This window comes from Ursus arctos, unplaced genomic scaffold, assembly GCF_023065955.2.
Source record: "Ursus arctos isolate Adak ecotype North America unplaced genomic scaffold, UrsArc2.0 scaffold_19, whole genome shotgun sequence".
Lineage (NCBI taxonomy): Eukaryota > Metazoa > Chordata > Mammalia > Carnivora > Ursidae > Ursus > Ursus arctos.
The window spans coordinates 1,354,449-1,378,046 of record NW_026622863.1 but is presented as its reverse complement, the minus strand read 5'-3'; the positions used below and the strand labels follow the sequence as shown (position 1 = coordinate 1,378,046).

The window sequence follows — 23,598 nt, the reverse complement described above, 5'->3', positions numbered from 1 at the left end:
TTGAGTCAGGAGACGGGTGTGTCGTTAGAATCCATGCTGAAGGCCCCAAAGGAAGGAGCTGGGGAAGCTGACTGGCCGGGTGCAGGGAGGGCGAGGCCTGGAACGGGGGGTGGGGTGGATGGGGGGCAGGGTGAGAGGTGCCCGAGGCCCGGGGAGGTGGTCCTCCCACCGCTCTTGGTTACAGCGGCCCCCAGGCGACACGGGGGGGGAGGGAGGGACGTGTTTGTTGGTCCTTCCCCCTTCCCCTGCCTGCCGTCCGCCCAGGGGAAGGTTTTATTTTGTCCTGAGACCATACCTGAGTTCTGGTCCTTGCCAGCCCTTCAGAGGGGGCGTGGGGAGGAGCGCTGGGAGGCGCCGCACTCGCCTGGGTCCACGGGGGTGAAAGGAGGTGCATACTGTAAGGAGCCCCGGGTTCTGACCGGCTCCCGGAAAGCTTGGGGGGAAGCAGGCGAAGCTCCGCACCGGAGCGGCCCACACGGGCCCTGGTTGCACAGGACACGCCCGTCTTCCAGGAAACGCGGCTCTGAAAGCCTAACCGCCCCCAAAAGGATGAATCTTACCATATGTGCGCTGTGTCTCAATAAAATACTTCCAGTGTGTTCAGGGCTCAAGTAGGGTCACACCACTCTTGTTCATCAGACTCGGCCTGTGACCCCGAGCGCGTGGGGCCCTGCTTGGCACCACTGCCTGCGTGCCACGTTGTTTCTTGATTTGGAGGGCACCTCCTTGCCCTCGGCCGGCCCCCCAGAGTGTGTCGTGACCGCGGCCAGCCGCCCTCCTGTGGCCTGGCTTACCTTGGACAGCACCCGGCCCCCCAAGCGTGGCCTGAGTGCTTGCTGGCCTCGCCGAGGCCACGTGTGTCGGGGTCGGGCTTACAGACGGACAGCAGACCACATGAATTGTCACTCAGCCCTCACGGGGACGGCCTGAGCCCCCAAGGCGGGAGTGGGGGGGGCGAGCCTGAGAAGCAGAGGGTGTCGGAGCCAGATGTCTGGAAGAGGAGTAGTGAGCTTCCCGAGGCAGGTGCATGTGAACACCGTTAGACTGACCGTTGGTGGAGAAGTGGAGAGCCCAGCTGCCCGGGCCCCCCACCCCTGCCGTCGGCGGCGCGCTCAGGGAGTCGGGGGGCAGAGCCAGTGTGGGAGGGCTCCTGGGTGCAGGTCCCTAGAGGTGCCGATGCCCGCTCTCCCCTCCGGGCCAGGGTGCCCGCGCAAATAAGCCAAGATGATCTCACCAACATCCTCTTGCGGTCACCCCACGCTGTCAGTGAGGACTGACCCTGGGTTGAAGAAGCCGCTGGTGGGGCCACAGCGGGGGCCTGAGCCCCTCAAGGCCCTGGGGCAGGAGGGCAGTACCAGCGACCGGCTTCCCTCCCCCCTCGGGAGAACAGAGCGCCTGCAGGTGCGTGGAAGGCTCCTGGGAGGCCCGGTCTGCGTGGGAAGATCGTGCTGAGGGCTGAGGGGGCAGAGCGGGCAGCATGGTGAAGGCCGCATGGCCTGTGGGGGCGGGCAGACGTGGGCCTCTTCAGGCCATGATGCAGTATGGATCGGGGGTGAGGCGGACCCCGCCAGAAGAGCCAGGCTCCGTGCAGTGTCTGCACTGGGCCTCCCCAGAGCTCCAGCTCCCTCCTGGGGAGCCCCCACCCCTTTGGAGCTGTGAGATCCTAGGAGGCAGTGGGCCAGGACCCTGCCTCTGTTCTAAACGTTAGGGAAGCTCGTGACTCCATTAAGTGGACTCCTCCCCACAGGCCTTTGTAGATTCCACGGGGGGCCTAGAACCTGCCCCTCGTTCCCCACGGTCACCTGTGCCCACCCATTGCCCTCCACACCCCCTCCATGCCCTGCACCCATCGGCGGCACAAGCCGACCTCACGGGCCTGGAACTGTCCGGGGCTGCCCTGCACGGGGCCCTGGGGCTCTGGGGTGGGGGACACCCTTGCTCTCCAGCGCCACATACACTTGCCCCCGCCCCCGCTCCTCCTGGGCTTGCCCCACCCCCAGCCCTACTCAGCACCCCCTTCTTCCAGCTTGCTTCTCTCTCTCCACCTCAGCCTGGGAATCAGCTCAGCTGCTTGTCAGGACTGTGAGGGAAGCGGAGGTCGCCGGGCCCCGAGGGCCTTGGCAGCGAGGGGGGCCGCAGGCTGGGGGTGCAGCTGACAGGCCGGTGCTGGGTGCCCGTGCGTCCTGTGCCTCAGTGTCCTTGTCCAGCAAACACCAGCTGGAGGAGAGACCCTCGGCCCCAGGAGTCCTGCTTACCAGGGCCCAGGGAAGGGAGTGCTTCACGGGAGGTCACGCTGCCTTCTGCCAACAGGTGGGCTTAGACCCAGCCCTGTGTGCTGGGGGGACCTGGGCCCCTGGGCTGTCTGGCCACGGCCCCCAATCACCCAGAGCTCTCGTCGCAAGGTCCCCTCATGGGGAGCAGAGCTGTCCCCACCGTGGCCTGAGCTGCCCCACCGCCCCCCGGTGGGAAAGCCTGAATCTGTTGCAATTTTCCCTCTGTTATCAGGGCCTTATCTGGCCATGTGTGCCACCCAGAGGCCAGGATCTCTCTCCTGGCAGCACCGCGCCCCCACCCTGCTGGGCCCAGTGTCACGGCCTGCCCACCGGCTGCCCAGGACCAGTGAGACAGGAGGCCAAGGCCTTCTGCCAGCACTGCCCCTCCTGCCAGGCCTCAGCCCTGTCCACCAACCCTCCACCCCAGAAGGCAGGTGTGGCACCCCCTGGAGAGCTGAAACAGGAACAACAGTTGTAATAGTAACCTGTCTGCGCTCAGCACCAGGGCACCACCTTGCTGAACCCTGACCCCAGCCCTGATTTCCATGAGGAAACCAGGCTCAGGGACGTGTGGCCACACGGCCACCTGCCTCAGCCTCCTGCTGTGCCTTCTGCCCAGAATGTTTTCCCTGGCCCGTTGCAGACCTTCATCACTTGTCGCCTCCTCCAGGAAGCCTTCCCTGACTGTCACTTGCCCCTCTCCTTCATGGCCTTCAGTGGACCCAGGAAAAGATGGACAGGCTAATGAATGCGGGAGTCAAGGAAGGGTGAATGAGAGAACAGTGGTGGAGAATGAGGCCCCGGATGAGGGCTGCCAGCACTCCAGCGGGAGAGGCAGGGCCATGTGGCCCATCAGTGTCTGCCCTGCCCCCAGGCCAGGGGCCAGCCTTCAAAACCCAACCCTGACTCAGGAGGGGCTCTGGGGCAGGTCCCTGGGCCTCTGTCTTCGCTGTAAATGGGGTGTAAGAAGGACCTTCCCAGAGAGGCATAAGGGACCCACATAATGGGCGGGCACAGGGCGGGGCCTCAGGTAAGATTCACACTGTGGTCAGGCCCCTAGTCCAGTGGGGGGCTCGAGGGAACTCTGCCCTGGTTCTTTCAAATATTGTTTCCAGTGGTCTTGGGGTACGGGCACAGACCTCCACTACCCATGCAGTCTGCAGGACCATCCGGGACCAGCGGGAGGCCCAGGGCCGCAGGACTCCCTGCCCAGTGCTCAGAAACACCTGCACCAACTCCTAGCCCGACAGGTCCACCTAGGGGCCGGAGTCTGGGGGGTTGTGTCCCCTCCACAGGGACCAGCTCCAGCTCTCTTAGAGTTGGTCATTCAAAGCCCCCCCCCCTCCCGGGCTGCCTCGCCATCTAAGCCAGGAGGGGCCGTTAGTCGTGCAGCTCGGGGACTCGGAAGGGAGCGGGGATCATCCCGCCGCACAGAGCCTGTCTCCGTAATTCAGTCTTAAAGCATGAAGAACGGGAGTTGATGAAATTCTGCTATCAGCGCCCAGCCAATATGCAAACTATCTCGCCCCCAATCAAATAGCTATTATGTTTTCATTTCCATTTCCACGTCCGGCTTAATGAGCAGGAGACGGATCGGCGCAGGGCGTCTGCTCGCCGTGATAACTGAGGGGCTCCGGGCAGCTGGGGCAGCGCAGCGACCGCCGTCATCACTGCGGACGCCCCCAGACAGGGTCCAGCCCCGGGCACCGGCCTCCCTGCCCTGCTCGGCCGTGCGGCCGGCGTCACCCTCGATCTGGGCACCTGGAGGGTGAAGGGAGGCACGGGGCCACCCTGGTGCAGAGGGGCTCTCTGCCTGAGCCAGAGTCTGCAAGGGTGGCGTGTCTGCCGAGTGTCCTGCCCTGCCCTCCCCCACCACTGCTTCCTCACGGGGACCGTGGGCAAGTCACTTCACCTTGCTGGGCCTCAGTTTACTTGTCTACAAAGTGGGTGTGACCTCTGGGTGGTGTTGAGAGGCTGGAAGGAGATCCGCCCCTTATGACTGGCTCAGGGCCCGGCTGGCCCCCACCTACCCCTCTGCTATCCACACCGCCCCTACACTCTGGGCCCCCAGGCAGGGGTGGTTAAAGGAGACCATTGTAAAATGCTGAGCACAGGGCTGGTATAGACAGGTGATGCTTACTAATGGCACGTGCCCGGGGTGGGGGAGGCACCCCCGTTCCCCAGGCCCTCTGCACAGCAGGTGGTGACGGCCAATGATGTTTGGTGCGCACTTCCTACGTGTTTCACCCTGTGACGTAGGAGCTGTTGTGGCTTCCGAGCACAGAGAGGTAGAGTGACTTGCCCAAGTTCACACAGCCCAGACCCCTGCCTTGCATGGATTGGCCTGGGCTAGCTACTGGGGTCTTTGCCAGAGAGCAGCCCCCAGGGGCCAGGCGGGGCTCACTCCTGGCACAGGGCAGCCAGGGAAGCAGAAGTGATGCATGGCCAGTGGAGGAACCTTCCTCCCCAAGGCAGAGTAGGACCCGAGTGCCCCCCTAGGACCCCAGAGTGTCCCCGGCTGGGGTGACACGCACTCGGGGTGCCGAGGCAGGCACAGTGCAGCCTTGGCTGTGACAGCACCGCGCTCGTGGGCTTGGAGTGATTCGCTGGTGGGCGGCGGTCTCCAGCATTATCAGAGTGGCTTTAATTGTGCTGGAACCGAATTAGCGGCATTAGAATAAATTCCTGCAGCCTGGCAGCCTCTTTCTTCACGCTCATCATCACGCCTTTGTGCGGCGCGGGGGCCTTTGTTCTCCCATAAACAGACCCGCCACGAGCTTGGGGCCTCCCTGGGTGGCTGAGGCCCGCCTGAGCGGGGCCTGGACCATCGGAGCTGCATCCCTGGGGTCAGGCAGGGGTGGGGAGGGGTGCGCCAGCTCTGCCCCGGCATCGCCGGCATGCTCTGGTCCCTGCAGGCCCTGAGAGCAGGTCACTTCGTACCCGTTCAGCAGAGCAGGCGACCAAGGCCCTGAGGTCCTGTGGCCGTTCAGCTACGGGCCGTCCCCTGGGAGCTCTAATGAGCCACACGGGGCATGAGCACATCTCGAAAGGGTTGGCACGTGGGCTGATCCCAGAGGCCTTTGTGCTGCCTGCCGAGGCTGGGATGGCTGCCACCCCCCTGGCCACCATGACCAGCGGTCCCTGCTCAGGACCAAGCCCGCAGGCGGGGCAGCTCAAGGCCAGCCTCCCCCGCAGCCTCTGCTTTCCTGCCCAGATGCCTGCCAAGGGAGGTCACGGCAGGTCAAGCCTCCCACCTGTCCCAGGGGCACAAGTTGGACCAGTCTGGGCTGTGCCCAGTCCTCTTCGGAGCCTCGCCTGTCCATGTGGGAGCGCTCACAAGCAAGCACAAGACTTGGCCTGGGGCTGGTTTCGTGCCGTCTCAGCCCGGCCACGGGGTGGTGAGCACCTGCCCGTTGCCCGAAATTACGGCTCCGGGGTGTCCGGGGAGTCCAGGCGGCTGCAGCCAGGGAAACAACCCTGCCTGGGACTCTCTATAGCTCCCCAGTGCCTCTGGGGTTAGGATCCGCTCCTCACCCTGGCCTCGCTCCAGCCTCAAAGCCGAGCTCTGTCTGGTCCCCAGGCTGTCCGGAGCCATGTTCCCAGCTGTCTGTGCCCTCTGAGCTCTGCTTCGCCCGCATTTGCCCCCCTCCCTCACAGCACTTATAATCTGCTGTTGTTTCCTGTTCGGGGCCTGCCTGTTCTTTGACGGTCTCCCCAACGGGCCTGGGAGTCCCCCATGGAGTCCAGATGTCCCGGGCTCCTCTGCGTCCTGGAACGCGTCCGCCCCAGATGTCGGCGGGAGGCAGGAAGGGCGTCCTCCCGGCCGGGGACACTCAGCTTGCCTCACTCTAGCCGGCCGCCTGTGACCAGGGCTTCGAGCTGACAGGCAAATAGAAAACCAGCTTGCCCACCCCCCCGCCCCGTGGAAATCGCTAGATTGGGAAAGTCGGGCTGGACCCTCTTTTCTCACATTGCTTCTTCTGTCATAGTCTCCCTGGACTGCTGCCCTGAGCCAGCTCCTGCGGCCCGCGGGGGACGCCGGCCAGTGGCACCAGGTTTCACCACTGGGGAAATAACAGTGAAAGAGGGGAGTGAAGGGCACCAGGAAGAAGACTAGGGGTGTGGTGAGAAGCCCCTGAAACTGGGCAATTTTCATTCTTTCTAGGGAGAAGGCACTGGCTTTCTCTGGATCCCCACGGGGGTCGTGATGTACAAAAGGTCGCACAGGCGTGAATCCCAGTCAGATCTCCATCTGCTGCCATTTGCTTGCCTCCAGGGATGGGGAGCTCAGCCCCTGAGGGTGGCCCTTCCGTTCTGCATGCGTCTGTCCCTGATGCCAGTGAGAGCAAGCACCGGTGTGCTCCCGACACAGGGGTTTGCCGATGTTGTCGTGACTTCCAGATGTTTCTTCTTGCTCAGCCTGGGCCCAGAAGGGCCCCCCACCCATTCCTGAGTGGGCTGAGCGGGGGGGGGGGGGGGGGGGGGGAGGGGTCTGTGAGTCAGGACCCCGCCCCATGGCCACGCCCAGATGATGGGCGTCATCTCCCTGATGACGGGGGACGGGGAGTGGGGGGGCGGGACAAGTGGCTAGGGGAGCAATTAGGGAAGGTGACAGCCGGGGCTCAGGGCCCAGGCTGAGCCGGCCAGAAGGGGCCTGGGGAGGTTTGGAGAGCAGAATAAGGAGGGACACCTGCTCACCACTGTTCCCTCTGCCTGCCCCCCTGGACACGGTGGTCTGACCTCAGGGACGGAGAGTGCTGCCCTGACCAGCGCGAGGGACACCCTGGCTTCCCCCTCCCCCAGGAAGTCTCTGGGCTTCTCAGCTGCGAGGGGCCTCCGTGGCGCACCCCCCCAAAAGCCTCCCGGGGAAGGTGGGGATTGGAATCAGGTGCTGCAGGCCCGAGGCCCTCCCGTCCCAGAGGCTTGGCTGCTGACACCTGTGTCCTCCTTCACCTGCGCCCCATCAGGCACGTATCCCATAGCCACGTGTTCTGAGCACTTCCTGGGCACTGCACACGGGGCCCACCCTCACCAAGCTCCCAAGCCTCAGTACCTGAGTGTGGGGACTTCTCGGAGGACTGTTCTGGGCCCGGGAGAGACTTACGCTCCCATCTTAGGGGCTGTGGATGCACGCTGGGGCTCCATGAACCCCTAGAGGGGGTTGGCGAAGGTGAGACGAGGGCTGTGGTCCATGGAACGCCCGGAGCCCCCCCTGAACCAGAAGAGGCCCCGTGGCTTCTCCCACAGCTTGGAACAGAGCGGAGGGGAGACCTGGGGAGGGGCCGGAACCACCCTCCTGGCCAGGGGGGCTCAGTGGGCCAGCAGAGGTCGCAGAGCTGGGGAGGTGGGGGTGGGACAGCCGCGGTGACCCCAGGCGTTGGAACTGTCGTGGGGACTGAGGGTGATACCAGTGCGAGGTGTGTACAGGTCTTGCGGGGCACCGCTCATGGGCTCTGGCCCTGTGGGGGGCAGAGCCTGTGCCCCTCTGCCCAGGAGGGGGTCTGGAGGCCGGGGGCTGTCGCCCCACAGAGCCTCACGATTCCCTTCGGGCTGTGTCTGCAGGTTCCCTTGGAGACGTGGAGGCTACGGAAGAGGCTCAGGCCATGGACGCCAGCCTCCCAGAGCGGGAGGGTGAGCCCGAGCCTGAGGCCGAGGCCGCGGGAGAGCCCGAGCCCCTGAGCCCTTCCAGTCCAGGTGAGTCGGTGGTGGGTGCACGACAGGCCGGCGTCTACACCTGCGCTGCCCCGCCCCTCCCTACGTCCTCGGCTGGGCAGCGCACGTTGAGCTTGCTGGTGTCCGTGGGCCAGCAGCTGGGCAGCTAAGGGCCAGGGGCCTGGAGGGGCGGGGGCAGGAGACACGTACGCCCTCAGCATGAGGAGGGTCTTGGAAGTCCAGCCCCTTCTGACAGAGGGGCAGACAAAGGCCTCAATGGTGAAGGTCTAGCCCATGCTTGGACAGGGAGTCCTACGCCACTGAATGACCCCGAGAAAGCCATGCCCTCTCCCAGCCTGTTTACCCTCTGTGGGATGGGACAGCGAGGCCTCGGCACACGTGGTCTCATCGCATTGCAGGGTATCCTGGTACGGCACTTGACCCCATTTTACAGACACAGGAATGAGGCCCAGAGAGGTTAAGGGACTTGCCCATGGTCACACAGCCTGTACACACCCGAGCAGTGATCTGACCCCGGGTCTGGATTCAGGTGGACTCCCCTTCGTACAAAGCCTGCTTCCCCCACCCCCATCTCAGGCACCTGGAGCCTTTCTTTGGACCCTCTTGGTGGCAGTTTTGGGGGTAGGGGTGGTGTTGGGGGGAAACCCAGGGGTGAATCAACCTGACGCTGGAAGCCTCCTCTGGCCAGGTCGCCAGCGGGTTTCAAGGCGAGGGCAGCTCCTCTAGCTAGCCGTACCCCAGACACCCCCAGGAAGAGAGCCCTCCCTGAGGTGGGGGCATGGGGGCAGGTCAGCAGCCTCACCCCTGTTTTCCTGAGGCGGAAACTTGACTTGAGGGATTAGTGGGGGCTCTGGTCTGCCTGCTCTGAGCCTGAATCACCTCTCCCGGCCTCCCCTCTGCTGGCCGTGGCTGGGGGGGGTCTTACCCCCATTCAGGGCCGGGACGCTTTTTGCACACAGGGGCTGAGTGACCTCCCAGGCCCTAGTCTAATGGGGGAGATGGAGCCCTAAAGCGGACCGTTTCAGAAGGCAGTGAGTGGGTGGCATGACGGGGTGAAGGAGAGATGGGGTGGGGGTGACACAGCAGAGACCAGAAAGGTGCACAGAGAAGGGCGCACCAGGCCCTGAGGGGACTGGCCAGTGGGCAGCAGAGATCCCAGGCAGACCGTGCTCCCTGTGGAGCCCCTGCCCCCCAGCGTTTCCCAGTCTCCGAGCACCTGTGCCCCGCCCCCCGGGATGACCACAGGCCAGGAGCCCAGCAAGCCTTGTCCTCGAGACCAGCTCGCCCGTGTCCCTTTCCACGGTGGCAGCTCATCGGGAGTGGGGCTCCCCTCCCCCCAGCTCACCCAGGGACAGTGGCCCGGGAGGTGCTTCAAGTTTATTACTATGATCTCTGCCGCCGGCCTCGTCATCGCGGCTAGCGGAGCAGCCCGCTGCCCCCCCGGCCCTTCCCCAGGGCCCGCGCTCCTGCCCTGCCTGAGCCTCAGTCTCTGCATCTGTGTCTGGGCGGCCAGGGCTGCGGGAGTGAGCAAGGGCCCCCTTATCGCCACCGCCATCACCGCTGCTGTTAGGTGCTGGGTGCTACCGGGGGCGCCCTGATCTGCCAAAGGGCAAGTGGCTGTTGCTGGTGGACTTTGACCCGGTGGTTTTCCAGGGGAGCCGGGCCCCTTATCTGATCTGCTCGCCGGGGCCGTGGGCCGCGCGGGGTGGGGGCGGGGCTGGGGAAGGAGCTGGAAAAAACAGCCGGGGTTGCACCTGGCACAGGCCGTGGCGATAACGCAGCGATGGGCCAGATAAGCCCGCGGGAGCAGTATCTGCCTCTCGGGCGGGCCCAGCGCGGCTCCCGCGCGATGGCTGGAGCTCAGATGCCAGCCACGTTGATTTATAGCCAAAAATAATAGGACTTTTATACTGTGTGATTGATTTATTTGATGTTAATCACAGCCCTTATCTCGGGTATTAATAATCTGCCGGGTGCGTGACGTCACCAAGGGGGGGCTTTTATGGGCGCTCATCGATTGGGGGCTGCGGTAGTTATCAGGCTCGGCAGGGAAGGCAAATATGCCCTTTGGGCTGGAATTGGGTGCAGGGCCTGGCTCGAGGGGCCCCCAGCTGCTGGCGGAGGAGACCAGGGAGCCGGGGCCTGCACGTGTGCCCGCTGGCCTGGGTGTGCCTTTTAGGCCACCCCTACCCTCTGATTAGTAACTGTGGCTGGAATAGCAATTATTGCTGCAATTGATGAGGGGATGAGAAGTTTTAAAGGCCAAGGAGAAAACTGAGGTATCTGTCCCCCCATTAGAGCAAACCTGGGTGTGGGGTGACCTTGGGCACGTGCTCACCCACTTGGGCCTCAGTTTCCCTCCCAGCTACAGGGCAAGGTGGGGAGGTGGGTGAATCGGCGCCCAGGGATGGCGGGGCCTGATGGTGTCTTCTTGTCTGCAGACGCTAATCCCCCACCCCCACCATCGCCACCGCCCCCCACGCCCACAGAAGGCTCCCAGGAGATGGAGGGGCAGAAGCCAGAGACACGGCTGGAGGAGGAGTCCGGCGTCTCCTGGAGCGGGCCAGGTAAACCACACCTGCGGTTGTCGGGGTCTGGCGGCCCAGCCTTCTGAAAGTCCGGGAGCCTGCTGTCCTGGTGGCTTGTGTGGGATGGGCCCCGCCTCCCGGCCAGGGAGGCCATGGCGACCCTCTGGGCCAGGGCCTGTGCCCGTTCCCATGTCCAGCCGGCCCATGGGGCCGGTAGGCCCCGAGGGCTCCCGGGAGGCCTTCCCCTCTGGTTGGGGAAGAGCGGCAGGTGGGGAGGGCAGGGAGAGGTGTCATAGGAGTGCGTCGGGAGGCCCGCCCCCTCCCTGGACTGGGGCTTCAGGCCCGTGCGGGTGGCTGCAGCCATGTGCGAGGCAGGCTGGAGGGTAGGGCACGGCTTTGAGGTGGTTTCCTGCCACCCGTCTCCCCCACCACCAGTTTGCAACCAAAATTCTGGCTTCGGAGGTCCTCCCAGAGGTGTTCTCCACGTGCTTGTATCCACTGTGCCTAGAAAGGAACCTGGGCGTGTTCCATTCTTCGTAATTCTGGGGAACGTGGGGTGGCGTGGGGGAGGGGTTCTGGGGCTGCGTCTCTGGGCACAGGCATGGCTTGTCCTCAGGACGGGGGGTGAGGGTGAGCGGGGACCCGCCTGGGGCAGACACGTGTGGGTGCAGGGAACGTTCACGGAGTACCTGCCGTGTACCAGACAGCCGTGAGCAGCTGGTCCTCGGGGCGTGCGCGTGCAGGGGTGATACGAGCAAGGGTCAGGGGCCATGGAGAGGGGCACGCAGGTAGGGCCTTGCCTTGTTGTGGGGTCAAGGAGGGCTTTGCCAGGGCAGAGGGAACCCCTGTTCCTCCTCTGAGGGCCCCAGAAAGGAAGGGTTGGCCTGGCGCTCAAACCAGGACGGTGACCCCACCAACTCTCACCAACCCCCCCAACCTGAAGGGGCCATGGTGTTGCCTAGGAGCTGAGCATGCTGGGTAAGACAGTGCTGGGGGTCCCCTCTGCTGCCCCCCAGCACAGCAAGCCTGCTGCCCTTCAAAACAGACTGGGTTTATGTCCCTCAGCCGTTACCCCCCCATCTTGGGTCCCATTGATGGCAGAGGGGAGGGCCTCAGGTGTCCTGGCAGATAGGTGGCAGCCATGTGCCTGCCCCCACCAAGGAGCAGCTGGCAGGGGGTGGGGTGCCCAAAGGGCCATGTGTCCGTGAGGCCCTCAGGGCCTAGTCAGGCACTGCTAAGCCACACGCCCACCCACCAGGTTCTCAGGTCTGCACTGGGGCCTTTCCGCACATAGCACGGTGCCATGAGGGCTGGGCAGGGACCCTGTGGTCAGACTACGCTCCCTGCCTCAGTTTCCCCAGCTGCAGATGAGGCAACAAGGAGGCCCCCAAAAAAAGCCAGATCAGTGGTGCTGTGGGCCCTGTGACCCCTCACATTCCAGTCTTTATCAGGAAACTTCCTGCTACGGTGAGGGGAGCAGGGACCACCCACGTGCCTGAGGGGCCCTAACTGGCCGCTGGGCTGAGGCCACAGCCGCCGGGGAGAGCAGCTATGGGGAGGAGAGTACCAGGCAGCCCCCCACACCAGCCTCTGAGACGGGCACAGCGTGATAGTGAGACTTGTCCAAGGTCACCCAGCTGGGTAAGTAGGGTGCAGAGTAGGGTGCAGGCCTGGCTCCTGAGGGTGCAGACCCAGTTCTGGGGGTGCAGGCCTGGCTCCGGGGTACGGACCCGGCTCTGAGAGTGCAGACCCGGCTCCAAGGTACAAACCTGGCTCTCGGGGAATACAGACCCAGCTCTGGGAGTGCAGACCCGGCTCCGGGGAATACGGACCTGGCTCCGGGGTACGGACCCGGCTCTGAGGGTGCAGACCCGGCTCCAGGGTACAGACCTGGCTCTCGGGGAATACAGACACAGCTCTGGGAGTGCAGACCCGGCTCCAGGGAATACAGACCTGGCTCCGGGGCACAAACCCAGCTCAGGGAGTGCAGGCCCGGCTCCAGAGCAGGGCTGTGCTGTGTCAATGCCAGCTTTAGCTGCCACCCCAGTGGGCCCCACCCCCCCTTCAGTGTTAGAATCCTCACCCCTATTTTATAAATGGAGGCACAGAGGCCCCGAGAGGCTGGAAGCTGACCCCAGGGTGGGGGGTTGGCCCTGGGGTGGCTGTGGTTTAGGGCTGGGGTGCAACCTCTGGGGCCGGGGGCTCCCTGTCAGCCTCCGCAGATAGAAATTTCTGTGCAGTGGGCAGCGATGGGCCGATAAGCCACCGCTGGCCAACCGCCGTGGTGCCTGCCCCCTATCAGACCCCGGACAGGCCGGGCTTATCGTCCGCCAGGGAAGCCAGAGAGGCCCAATGCACCCTTATCTCTGAGGGGCCGCCCGTGCTAGCGATGGGGCAGCAGGGCTTTGCCAGGGCCTGGCCGGGCCGGCATCCCCGAGGGCAGTGCCCAGACCAGTGACCTGTGGGAGGGGGGCGTGCCGCCGTGGCCTTTGCCCACAAGCCTTGCCCCCCTCCCCTTCTCTGACCCCTGAGCCCCTCTGCCAGTCCTGGGTGAGCTTCTGTCCCTCCCTGTGTCTCTGAGTCTATGTCTTGCTTCTGGCTGGAAAAAAGTGCTTCTTGTGGAAAAAGGTGCTGGCCCCACCACCTGGCTTGGGGACCGGGCTTGTGAGGCCAGCCTGGGGACACCAGCTGCCGTTCTCCTCTGGCATGAAGGGGCCACCTTGGACCCCAGTGCACCTTGCACTGTCTGGCTTTGGGGGAGTGACTGGGCCCCAAGCGTCCGGTTCCCACCTGGCCTTTGTGAGGCGGGGCCCGGTCACCTCCCAGAGCCCACAGCTGGGGCTCCGCATGCACCTGGCACAGCTCACTCTGCTCGCCCCCACCTCCCCTCTCTGGCTGCGACCCGCCGGCCAGGGCTCATGGGGCTCTCGGGAACCCCCTTCGCCCCCGGTGGGACCCACCAGGCCCAGGAGCCGGTGGCCGCAGCCCAGCAGAGACTGGGCCTCAGGGCCTCTCTGCCGCAGCGGAGCGCGTTCGGGGGGGCTGCCCCTCCCGTGGTCAAGGCCCGGCGCAGATGGCAGCGAGCACCCCAGGAGGTCTCCTCAGTGGAGCTAGGGAGAGTGGTGAGCGGTGGCTTCACGGGGCCTGCGGAGTGGTCATCCCCACGGCACGCAGAGGGCGAGCCACAGCGTCTTCCGCCCGCCCGGGCAGCCAGGGTTCCTCTGGGAAGTGGGGTGTAGGTGGGGTTCCTGGGAAGAAGCCACTCTCAGCCAGAAAGGCATTGCACCCCTCAGCCAGCCCAGCCACGTGGCCCCAAGGCAGGGAAGAGCCACCTTTCGCTTCCCTGTCCACAGGGTGGTCTCGTCCCCCCCCCAGATGCTCTCTCCTGCCCTGGGCACAAGAAGCCCCCACTGCCCCTGGCGTCGGTGGGGCCAGGCGGGGTTGGGGACCCAGCTCTGAGCTGGCGCTGTCCCCTCTGTCCTCTGAGCAGCAGGACAGCCGCCCGCCTCGGGAAGGTGAGGGCCAGTGCGAGCCCACACCCAGTGTTAGAGGGATACCCCGGACCCTCATGAGTTGGTGTACTAGGGTGTGTCCGCGCTGTGAGCTCACACCATGCCAGCGAACGAACCATGGAGTGTGCGGGAAAGGAGGAGATCCTGGAGGACAGGGAGTCCCCCACACGGGCCCCACAGGGCAAGGAGCTCCTCTGTCACAAGTCTACGTAAAGGCTCGGGGTTGCGATCAAGGCCCCACCAGGAGGCCCTGGGGCCTGAGCAGGGTGCAGGGGAGAGGTGGGGTCTGGTCCCTGGTCTGTAGAGAGGGGGTTACAGCCCACGGTGAGGAAGGCTCCCACTGGGGCTTGGGGAGAGGGGGATGCTGGGCTGGGGGCTTTGAAGGGAAAGGGGGTGGGTGTCAGGAAGGGAGAGAGCTCAGTGTTTTTATCTTTGAAATGACCTTGTTCGCTGGAGGGGCTGGCTGTTTAAAATTCTGACATGCAAATGGCTGAGAGCTATAATCTGTAATCCGAAAGCATGTCTGGAGGGCAGCTGGCCAGGAGCTCTCTGCCTGTGAGGGGTCAGCCCCCCATTCCATGCCCCCCCAGCCCTCCTGCCATCATCCCATTTCCCGCCCCCTCTGTCCCCACTTAACATCTAGAAAAAGCAAGTCAGGCGGGCAGGCCAGCCACTGTTAGGACTGAGAGCCTCTAGGGTCCCATCCTGAGTGGGGGTCCTGGGCCCGTCACCCACCTCCTGGCCCGCATCAGAGCCTCTGTCCCATGGCAGTCAGTGTGCCCTCGGCCTGCCTGACCAGGTCATGGGGAACTAGATGAAGGGAACAGGTATGGGGAGTCCCAGGGGGTCCGGGAGCCTCCCCTGCAACCAGCCTCATGGTGTGGGGTCCCCTCCCTCTGCCCCTCTGGGAGCCAAGGTCCAGACGCCCCGGCTGGGAGCAGCGTGCATCCGCTGCTGAGTGCAGGGCTGTCCACTGCGGGTGCCACATGCCAGGTGGGGAGCAGGGAGGTGAACCTGGGAGGCCCACCAGGGCTCCCCGCCAGCTCCGGGGACATCACGTGGCTGTGAAGAAGGAAGGGGGTGGTCAGAGCCACAATTGGTGGCTAGGCCTGTGGCCTGGCTTTGTGATCAGAGCCCCAAGACTGGGGTCCCTCTCACCCACAAGTGCCTTGGAGCCTGGAACTCTTTCCTGGAGACCACTATTAATGAAACAAAAGCTGATCGGCCAGCATCAGGGGTTTCCTCATTTGTCCCCATCTCAGGCTCTGGAGGCAGAGACGGGGAGGCTGGCCATGTTTTCATGGCCTGCAGGTCAGCAGAGGCCTCCCCAAGCTGAGGCCTAAAGGACCAGCTGGAGTGGGGTGAGGGTATCCAGGCATTGAGCTGGCATGTGCAAAGGCCCTGAGGTTTGAGCACTGTGGGTGTCGCTGGAGCATGAGACAGGCTGGGCGCCGATGGGTCAGGGTTTGGGCTCAGTGCAGGGAGTATAGATACCTCTAGTGCCTTGGCTCTAAAATGAGGGACTGGAGGGTTTGAAGTGAGGTGTTCGGGTCACTGCCGTGCAGCAGCTGGGTTGAATGAGCACCCCAGGGAGCATGGTGTGTGAGGGGCCAGAGGAGGCACCGGAGCCTGACTGCCCCCACCCGTGGCGTCCTGGGGAGCCTGCTGGAATCTTCGCCCCTGCAGTGAACAAGGGCGTTGGGCTGGCTGTCTGGGCCGAGCTCGGCTGACTAATCTCACTGCTGGAGTTTCTAGGCAAACCTCAAGGTTTGTTATCGGGCAGCGGGCGGTCGGGCTGCCGAGGCAGGACGGCCTGTCCTGATGGACAGCCTGGGAGATGGACCGATATGGCCTGGCCGCGCGTCCCCTCCCACCGGCTCGGCGTGTGTGGGTGGGAAAAATCATTTCAGCTATTTTGCGTTATCGTGGGGCCTGGCACTGTGGCCTGATAGGCCTATTTGTCTTAGATTAACAGATGGGGGAGGGCGGAGGGAGAGGGTGATGGTGGATGGCAAGGGTCAGCCTGGGGTCAGCTCCGGAGACCAGACCCAGTAGCTGAGTCAGGAGCCATGTCTTCTGGGTGTCCCCAGGAAGGGAGTCCACGCTGTGTGGCCCCCAGGGCATGTGTGCCCCAAGACCCACGCAGCAGGCTCTCTGCCCATCCTGAGCCCCCCCGTTTCACAGCCGAGCAGACTGAGGCTCCAGGTGGTGGGGGGGCAGTCCCCGGGGCGGGGGTGGTGCGTGTCCCTGCCATCAGCCAGCCTTCCTTCCTGCCCAGGTGTTTACTGAGCACCTCCTGGGGACCAGGCACGCCGCAGTGGGTGGCCACAGTGGGCAGTGGTCCCCCCCTTCGAGGTGTGTTGTGGGGGCAACACAGGCCATAGAACCCGAAGAGCATGGTGTCTACAGCCCAGGAAGAGGGGGAGGTCGTTTATTCACTCCACAAACACTTGGATGTTACACACCCGCCTGGGGCCGGCAATGTCTAGGTGACCGGGGAGCTGATGTCCGAGTCCAGGAGACAGAGACGACGAATACAGAAGCAATACTGTCACATGTCCGAGGCATAAAGAGGGGGGAGCGATGCCTCGCCGAGCCCACACGGCACCCAGACCGGGACGGGAAGGCAAACCACTGCCCCGGGAACAGTACACCAGGTGGAGGGCTCAGCAGAGGCAGGAGCCCTGAGGCCGGAGCGTGCCCCACTGCCGCCGGGGTGACTGCAGGGTGAGGAGGGAGGAGGCAAGCTCAGAGCAAGGGGGCTGCCTCGCATACGTGGTTGTATTGGAAACGGAGTTCAGCCGGCACGGGCTTCCTCCAGCACAGGCTCAGGGTGGCTGGTCGTCGACGGACCCCTCGGCTGCCCACTGCCCCCGGCCCCAAGCTCTTTCCACGACATCGGTCCCTGGGCCAGGGCTACGGTGGGGGCCACGGATGAGCCTGTGGCCTGTCCTCCGTGGCTGGCCTGGCCCACACAGATGCCCCCTCTTGCACTACCCAGTGGGCACCGGGGGCCAGGCCTCGCACAGCACCCCAGAAAGGCCACGTGCAGAGGGCATCTGCACTCGCCTTCCCTGCCCCGCTCCGGTGGGGACCCTCGAAGCGTGGAGCTGGCCGTGGCTTCCCCCGTGGCTGGGCTGCGGACCCCTTGACCCCGGGCAGCCCCTCCCTGCGGTTAGTGGCTCTTTACCGCGGAGGCGCCACCCACCTGGCGCCCAGATGGGCCCTTGGCTGCTTCTGTCTTCCAGTTCCATCCCCAGCAAAGACGCATGGGCCGCAGGTCCCCCAGGGTGCGGACCCGGGAGAGGAGCGGGCGTTAGCAAGGCTCAGAGACTGCCGTCCTGCGTCAGAGCTCGTTCCCGTTCGCGCACTAGCTGGTGCTTCTGTTTATTGAGCACCTGCTGTGTACCAGCCACTGTAATAGACACTGAACAAACAGCCCAGCCACTCCCCTCCTGGAGCCACAGCCCGTGGCCGAGACAGCAGTGAGGGACTGGACACGGAGCCAGGGATGCAGACTGAGGAGAGTAGGGGAGTGGGGTGGCGGGGGGGCAGCCCCCCACAGGGATGTACACAGACCACGCGTGGCTGGGGGAGCAGGCTGCAGACACGCTGGGTGACCCGCCCCATAGAGCCTAGTCCAGCAAAGGCCCTGTACTGGGACTGCAGGGGAGGGAGGCCTGGGGGCCAGGGCTGACCCCTGTGTGGGGGTGGACCGTAGGGCTTCGAGGGTGGACTTGGGAGACCCGTGAGAAAGCCCATGGAAATTCGGCGGCAGGTGCCATGCTCCCCGTTTCACAGATGTGGAAACTGAGGCTGTCCCAGTGCACCTCCGGGCGCTTGACTGGGGACTGAGCCCACAGCCCTGCCTCCTGGGGAGTGGCCCCCGCCCAGCCCCATCACACGCGGTCTTCGGGGGCTCCCCCAACCCCTTGCAGGGTGTAGACGCTGCCTGGCAGAGGGCAGGTAGGCAGCACAGTGGCCAGCAGGGAGCGTGGCTGGGGCCTGAGTCCTCGGCCGCCTGGCAGCGGGTGGGGGCCCAGGCCTGGCTGCCTGCCCTGTGCTGCCCGCTGACCTCACCGGCCTTCCGGGAGCGGCTATCTGTGGCCAGGGTGGCCTATCTCGGCCGCGGGCGCTAATCGAGCCGGCTTCCTCCTCCGCCCTCCCACCCGGCTTCCTGCCCCAGCCAGACCGCCCCCTGGCCCCGGGCCTGTCTGAGAGGCCGCCTCGGCCCTGCCAGCACGTCCCAAATGTCAGCGCGGGTCTGGGTCTGCCTGCCCACACCTGGGGGGCCCCTTCCAGAGGTTTCCCTCCTTGTCCTCCTCCTAGGCCCAAACCCAGACTCTCCCCAGCCTGGCCGTGTGGCCTGGGGTGCATCAGCTCAGCCTGTGGCCTCCGCAGTGAGCTGACCACAGACGTGCACCTGGGAGACATCAGGGCCGGCGCCTGACGCTGCCCACTCCCCCCACGGCTACCACCATGGCTGTCACCCCAGCAGGGCTCCCTTCCCTAGACCAGCACTGGTGCTGCCCCTTGGCCACCAGGACTCCCCTTGCCGATGTTGCTGTCCGCCTCACTGGCCCTCTCCTGTTCTCCCTGATCAGCGGGGCCCCAGAGATGGCCTCCAGCTGTCCCCTCTCGCTGGGCACCTCGGGCCCACTGTGCCCCTCCGTGGGCTCGGGCAGTTCCTCTGGGATGGACACGGGGCGCGTGGGCTGTGTGGAGGCGTAAGGAGGGCTGGGGCGGGCCTCGGTGGGAGGGGCCTGGGCAGGGCAAGCAGCAGGAGGGCTGCAGGTGAAGCGGCCCCCCGGGCACGGTGCGGGTGGTCCACGCAACCATGCGGCCTCTGCCGGCCGTGCCCAGGTGTCCATCATGCCACCGCCTCCGCTGCCCCAGGACAAGGGTGAGGCAGCGCTGCCCTGCTGCTGGCTGCCCACTGTCGCGGGATCTGCCCCAGCCCCAAGGAGTGGGCTCCTCAGTCACACCCAGCTGACAGGGAAACTGAGGCTTGGCGAGGTGCAGCGGCCCTCTCAGACCCAGGACGGGAACTGGGCCCCACCTGCAGCCTCCTGCCCGCCCCGTGGGCCTCAACACTTGGTTCTCTGAGACCCCCTCCCCTGCCGCCAGCACGAGCTCGCTCTTTATTTATTTATTTATTATTCCTCTATCTCTCTGCGTAACTTTTTATTTCCTCACCGTGTTTTTCCATTACGGCGGCGGTGGACGCGGCCGATAAGATCGGTCCCCGGAGATGGGACAAAGGGGCCGCCATTGGCTCGAGGGCTGGTCATATCCTGCCCGAAAGGGCCGAGCTGGGCCTGAAATGTGGCGTGATGCTATCGCGGGGGCTTTTGTGTGTCGTCGTGGGGAGGGGGCCCCTCGCCCGCCCGCCCGCTGCCCCCCCCGGCCCGGGACCCGCCTTTGCCCCCGCAGACAGAAGACAGACGCCTCTGCGCCACCCCCCACGGGGACCGGCAGCGGCCTCTCACAGGTGCTCGTCTGCCATGCTCTGCGTGAGGCCAGCTGGTCCTTCGCTCCCCCGAGCCTGAGTCCTGCCCCCGCCCGGCCGGCGCTCCCAGATGCCCAGGTTCTCCAGCCGGAGCCCCCAGCTCTTGCCTTGACTCAGCGCTTCAGCTCCTGGGAGTTTAGCCCAGAAGAGTCCTCTCCGCGTGGCCAGGCATCTGGTGGCGGGGAGTGCTGTCGCGGCGGTCTTGGTGGTAGGAAACCGTTTACTTAGTTATTTAGTTATTTATTTTGCTGACCTATAAGATCTCTAGGAGAAGAGGGAGAAACGATTCCAAAAGAAGCAAATTCTACACGGATTCCTGAACGTTTGGCCCGCCTGTGCCTCTCCCTGCACACCCACACTCACGAGGGTTGCACACCCCCAGTGCCAAAGGCCGCAGTAACAGCAGATCTGGCGTTAACGTCGTCCGGTGGTCCCCCTCCCACCCACCACCTTCCCCACCCCCTGAGCCTTTACTGGTTCTGCATAATTCCCAGTTGCCCTGCCCCAGGGCAGCAGCAGGCCCTCCCCTGGTGGCCCCGGGGGCCTTTCCCCTCAGAGGACGCGCCACTGCCCTGGCAGATGAGCGAGGGGTAAGGTACGGAGGCGGGAGTGAGCCCGGTGCTCCGGAGGCTGAGACGCCCCGCAGAGCCAGAACGCCTATTTCAGGGCCCGGTGGGGACTCCTGAGGGTTCCTGAGCAGAGGAGAGGCGGGAAGGAGCCATGCTTGCTATGTGCAGAGAGCTGGGCTTTCTGTCCATGCCCCTCACCCGCTTCCCCTGCCCTGGCCCAGCCTACTCTTGCCATGCTCCCCCTCCAGGGGCGTGGGGGACAGAGCACTGGATGCGGCTGGACCCCTGGGTGTGAACTCCGTCACCCTCTCACTGTGTGGCCAGGTCCTCTCTGACCCTTGGTCTCGTCTGGGAAGGGGGAGGCAAGGCAGGGAAGGGGAGGGGCGGGTTTGAGAACAGGGCTGCTCAGCGCTGTGAAAGCAGGTATCTGCGGGTTCCATACCGCGCAGGCCCAGGCCTCTCCCTGCGCCCCAGCCTCCCTCCCCATGGGAGAACGCCTCCTTTGTGGGTGGAGCAGGTGAGAGGCGCAGGGCTCATAAAGGATCAGCAGGTGCTTAGGGACTATTGGCTTTTCTGGAAGGATCTTTGTCATTCCTAAGGGGCTCATGGGGCCATAGGCCGTAGCAGTGTCACATTCTCCAGGATGCTGGCTGACCTCAGTGCTTGCAGCTGCCCCCCACCCCAGGGTGGAGGCAGGCACCTGCCAGGACGGGGTCCCTTCACCCTTGTAACCATCCAGTTTCTGCCCAGACACTCATTTGCCACCTACTCCTCCATTTAGAGAGAAGCGACGGGGCCTGGACCCCAGGCCACACCCCAGCCCAGGCAGGGAGCAGGGTGGGCTGGCCAGGCCAGAGGCCAAGAGGTGGTGAGCTGGAGGCCGGGTGGGAAGGAAGGGCCCTCGGTGGCGTCGGCCCCTGGAAAAACAGGGGGCAGGGGCCAGGACGCCGATAGGAGCCGGAGAGGCTGTTTGCACAGGAGGCATTTTCTTTACCTTATCACACATCCTGCTTCCAGCCCGCCGCCGGGATAAGGCAGGGCCAGGGAGGGCCAGGGACCCCCACCCCAGCTCCCAGGCTTCAGGGTCTCCCAGGAGCTGATGGGACTCCCTCTCCCCACTTCATAGCTGGGAAGACTAAGGCCCAGAGACCCAGGGCAGTTGTCTTTTCAAGAAGGCTGGAGGGACCATGAGTTCTCACACTCTGAGGTGCTGGGAGGGTGGTGTTCTTGGGCCCCGTGGGGCTGAGGGGAGGCCCCGTCCAGGGTGGGGGGCAGGGCAGTGCCGTGGGCCCAGCACACAGACCACCAAGGGGTCTCAGGCCCCACCTCTCAGCCCGTGTCTCCTCCTGCCCGTCCAGCTGCTCTTGGCTTTGCCCAGAGGGGGGTAGTGTCTGAGAGCAGAACCCCACCCCCAAGAAGCTCCGGGTTGGGGGTTTAGATGGGGGAGATCAGAGCTCAGCGCAGCCCCTGCTGTAACCTCCCCCAGACCTGACTCTGAGCTGCCCGCAGGGCCCTTCCCAGTGACCTGGGGCCTGATCCTGACGGCAGCCGAGCCTCCGCCCCATCCCAGCCCCACAGACCCCCTTCCCTTAGGGCTGCTGACCCCCCAGTGGAGAAGGGCCCTACAGGCCCCACCCTGCACTGCTGGCGATTCCCAGGAGGCCCCAGCCCCGCCATTAGCTGGGGCCAGGGTTCAGCCCGATAAAGATGGGCTGTTGTTCTGTGTCAAAAAATCAATAATCCCCAGCGATGTTCCAGCGATAGGAAGAGAAGTTCCCAGGCACCAGCTGGTGGGTGGGGCGGGGGCAGAGCTGGGGGCCGCAGCCCCCGGGGGCCGCCCTCCTGCCCATTTCTAACCCCCGCGGGCCAGTGGTGCAGACCCACAGCGGTCCGAGGGCAGCTCCGGGTGACCTAGGCCCAGCCCTACCCCTCCTGGCCTGCCTCCCTTTGCTACTCTCTCTAGATGGGCTGGACCCTCCCTAGGGCCGGGAGGTTCTGGGCTCCTGTGTGTCCCCTAGGGCCGGGCCCCGTCCCCCCAGGCCCGTGGCTTGTCGGCTGCTCTGGGGGGTCCAGCGCTGGCTCTGCTTCCTGCCACCGTCCTCCACACACGGGTGCTCCCTGGGTCCCAGGCACCGTGAGGGCCTTCAGGACACAGCCGTCGTGGCTCGGGCCGGACAGCCCATTGGAGAGGCTGAGTTCATGGAGCGTGAGCGTCCGTCCCCCCAGCACTAGAGGCGGGGAGGGGGGCTCAGGGTACAAGGAAGCAGGAGGCAGGGAGGGGCCTGTAGCCGATGGCATCGCCCCCACTGTCGGCACGAGGGGATGGGCACACGGAGGTCCTGGCCAGGGTGCCTGGGGCCATGCCCTGGGGTGGGCACTGCCCCGGCCTCCGAGTGGCGCTGCGGCTGACCCCCTGCAGCTGACTCCCAGGAATGTCGCTTGCCTGCCAGCTCCGCCCAGGCTCAGGCCGGCCCCACGTGATAGCAGAAGGAGGGTGGGGACACAGGGCACCACGCCCCGTGGGCGGGCACATGGGGCCTAGGCCCACGTCCAGTGGAAAGCGCGCGAGGGGCAGGCCGCTGAGGCTCCCGGTGGACAGGCCCCATCCCGGGGGAAGAGCTCGAGGCGAGGCCTCAGGATCCGAGCTCTGGGACCCATGTGCTCCAGCCTAGCCCTGGCTGCTTAGGGAGGAAGGCTCTGGGCTTGAAGCCCTTTGAAAAGCTCTGGCCTGGATGAGAAGGAAACCCCACTCTAGGGAGGACTCAGGTCCTGAACACCCCACCCAGCCTGGACACTTGGGGGGCCTGGGACCCCGGTGAGGCTAGACACCTGCACCCAGGCCCAGAGGCCAGCAGGGGCGGAGGGCACCAGGGGCCAGGGCCAAGAGGCTGGAGGCTCTGCAGGTGGCGGCCAGACTGGGGTGGGGCCCCCAGGAGGCCCTGTGCGGTGGGTCAGGGCGCTCGCCGGGAATGGGCTCCTCTCCGATGTTCCCTGGTCTTGGTCTCAGTCACGTCCCCCGTGCTGGGCGCTCAGCGAAAGAAACTAACGTAAAGACGGCTGCCTGGAGGCCTGGCCCTGTGGCGGCCCCCAGAGTGGGTGCAGGGGGCACCGCCCTTCCCTCTCCGAGGGGCCAGAGCCTGGCAGGACGGCGAGCCTGCCTCTGCCACGGCGTGGGGCCGGGAGTCCCAGACGTAGGTGAAATACAGGTTCTCCCCGACGGCAGCCCCTGGTCCTCGCTTTTATGTGTCCCCAGGTCACAGGTCCTGGCCCTCTGGCTGCCCTCCCACAGGGGTCTGGCCCTCCCAGGGGTGCTCTGTGGGGTTGCCCGGGCCAGAGGCAGGGTGGGGACCCTCACCCCAGGTCCCCGAGAGCCAGTAAAGCTCTGAGACCCCACGTGACTTGGCTCTTGAGCCGGTGATCGCGTGTGTGTCCGTGCCCCCCTCCCCCCGCCGCGGTCTTACTGGGTGGCAGCCGTGCCGATAGATGACTCCCTCTCTCTTCACTACACCAGGTGCCGTGGGGCCGCCGCCTGCG

The 23,598-nt window shown here is 65.1% G+C and overlaps 1 protein-coding gene across 2 annotated transcripts in view; it reads left to right on the top strand.

Annotated features, from left to right (window-relative positions):
- The window catches only part of ZFPM1 (zinc finger protein, FOG family member 1), a 66,589-nt gene that overhangs the window by 18,960 nt on the left and 24,031 nt on the right, over nucleotides 1-23,598 (top strand). The window contains exons 2-3 of one of the 2 annotated variants that reach the window (XM_026494617.4): nucleotides 7,836-7,967; nucleotides 10,388-10,513. In XM_026494617.4, the coding sequence (XP_026350402.2) occupies nucleotides 7,836-7,967; nucleotides 10,388-10,513 (258 nt within the window). Of the gene's footprint in view, nucleotides 1-7,835; nucleotides 7,968-9,740; nucleotides 10,226-10,387; nucleotides 10,514-23,598 lie in introns of those variants that run through there. The other variant, XM_044382333.3, reaches the window with a different exon arrangement.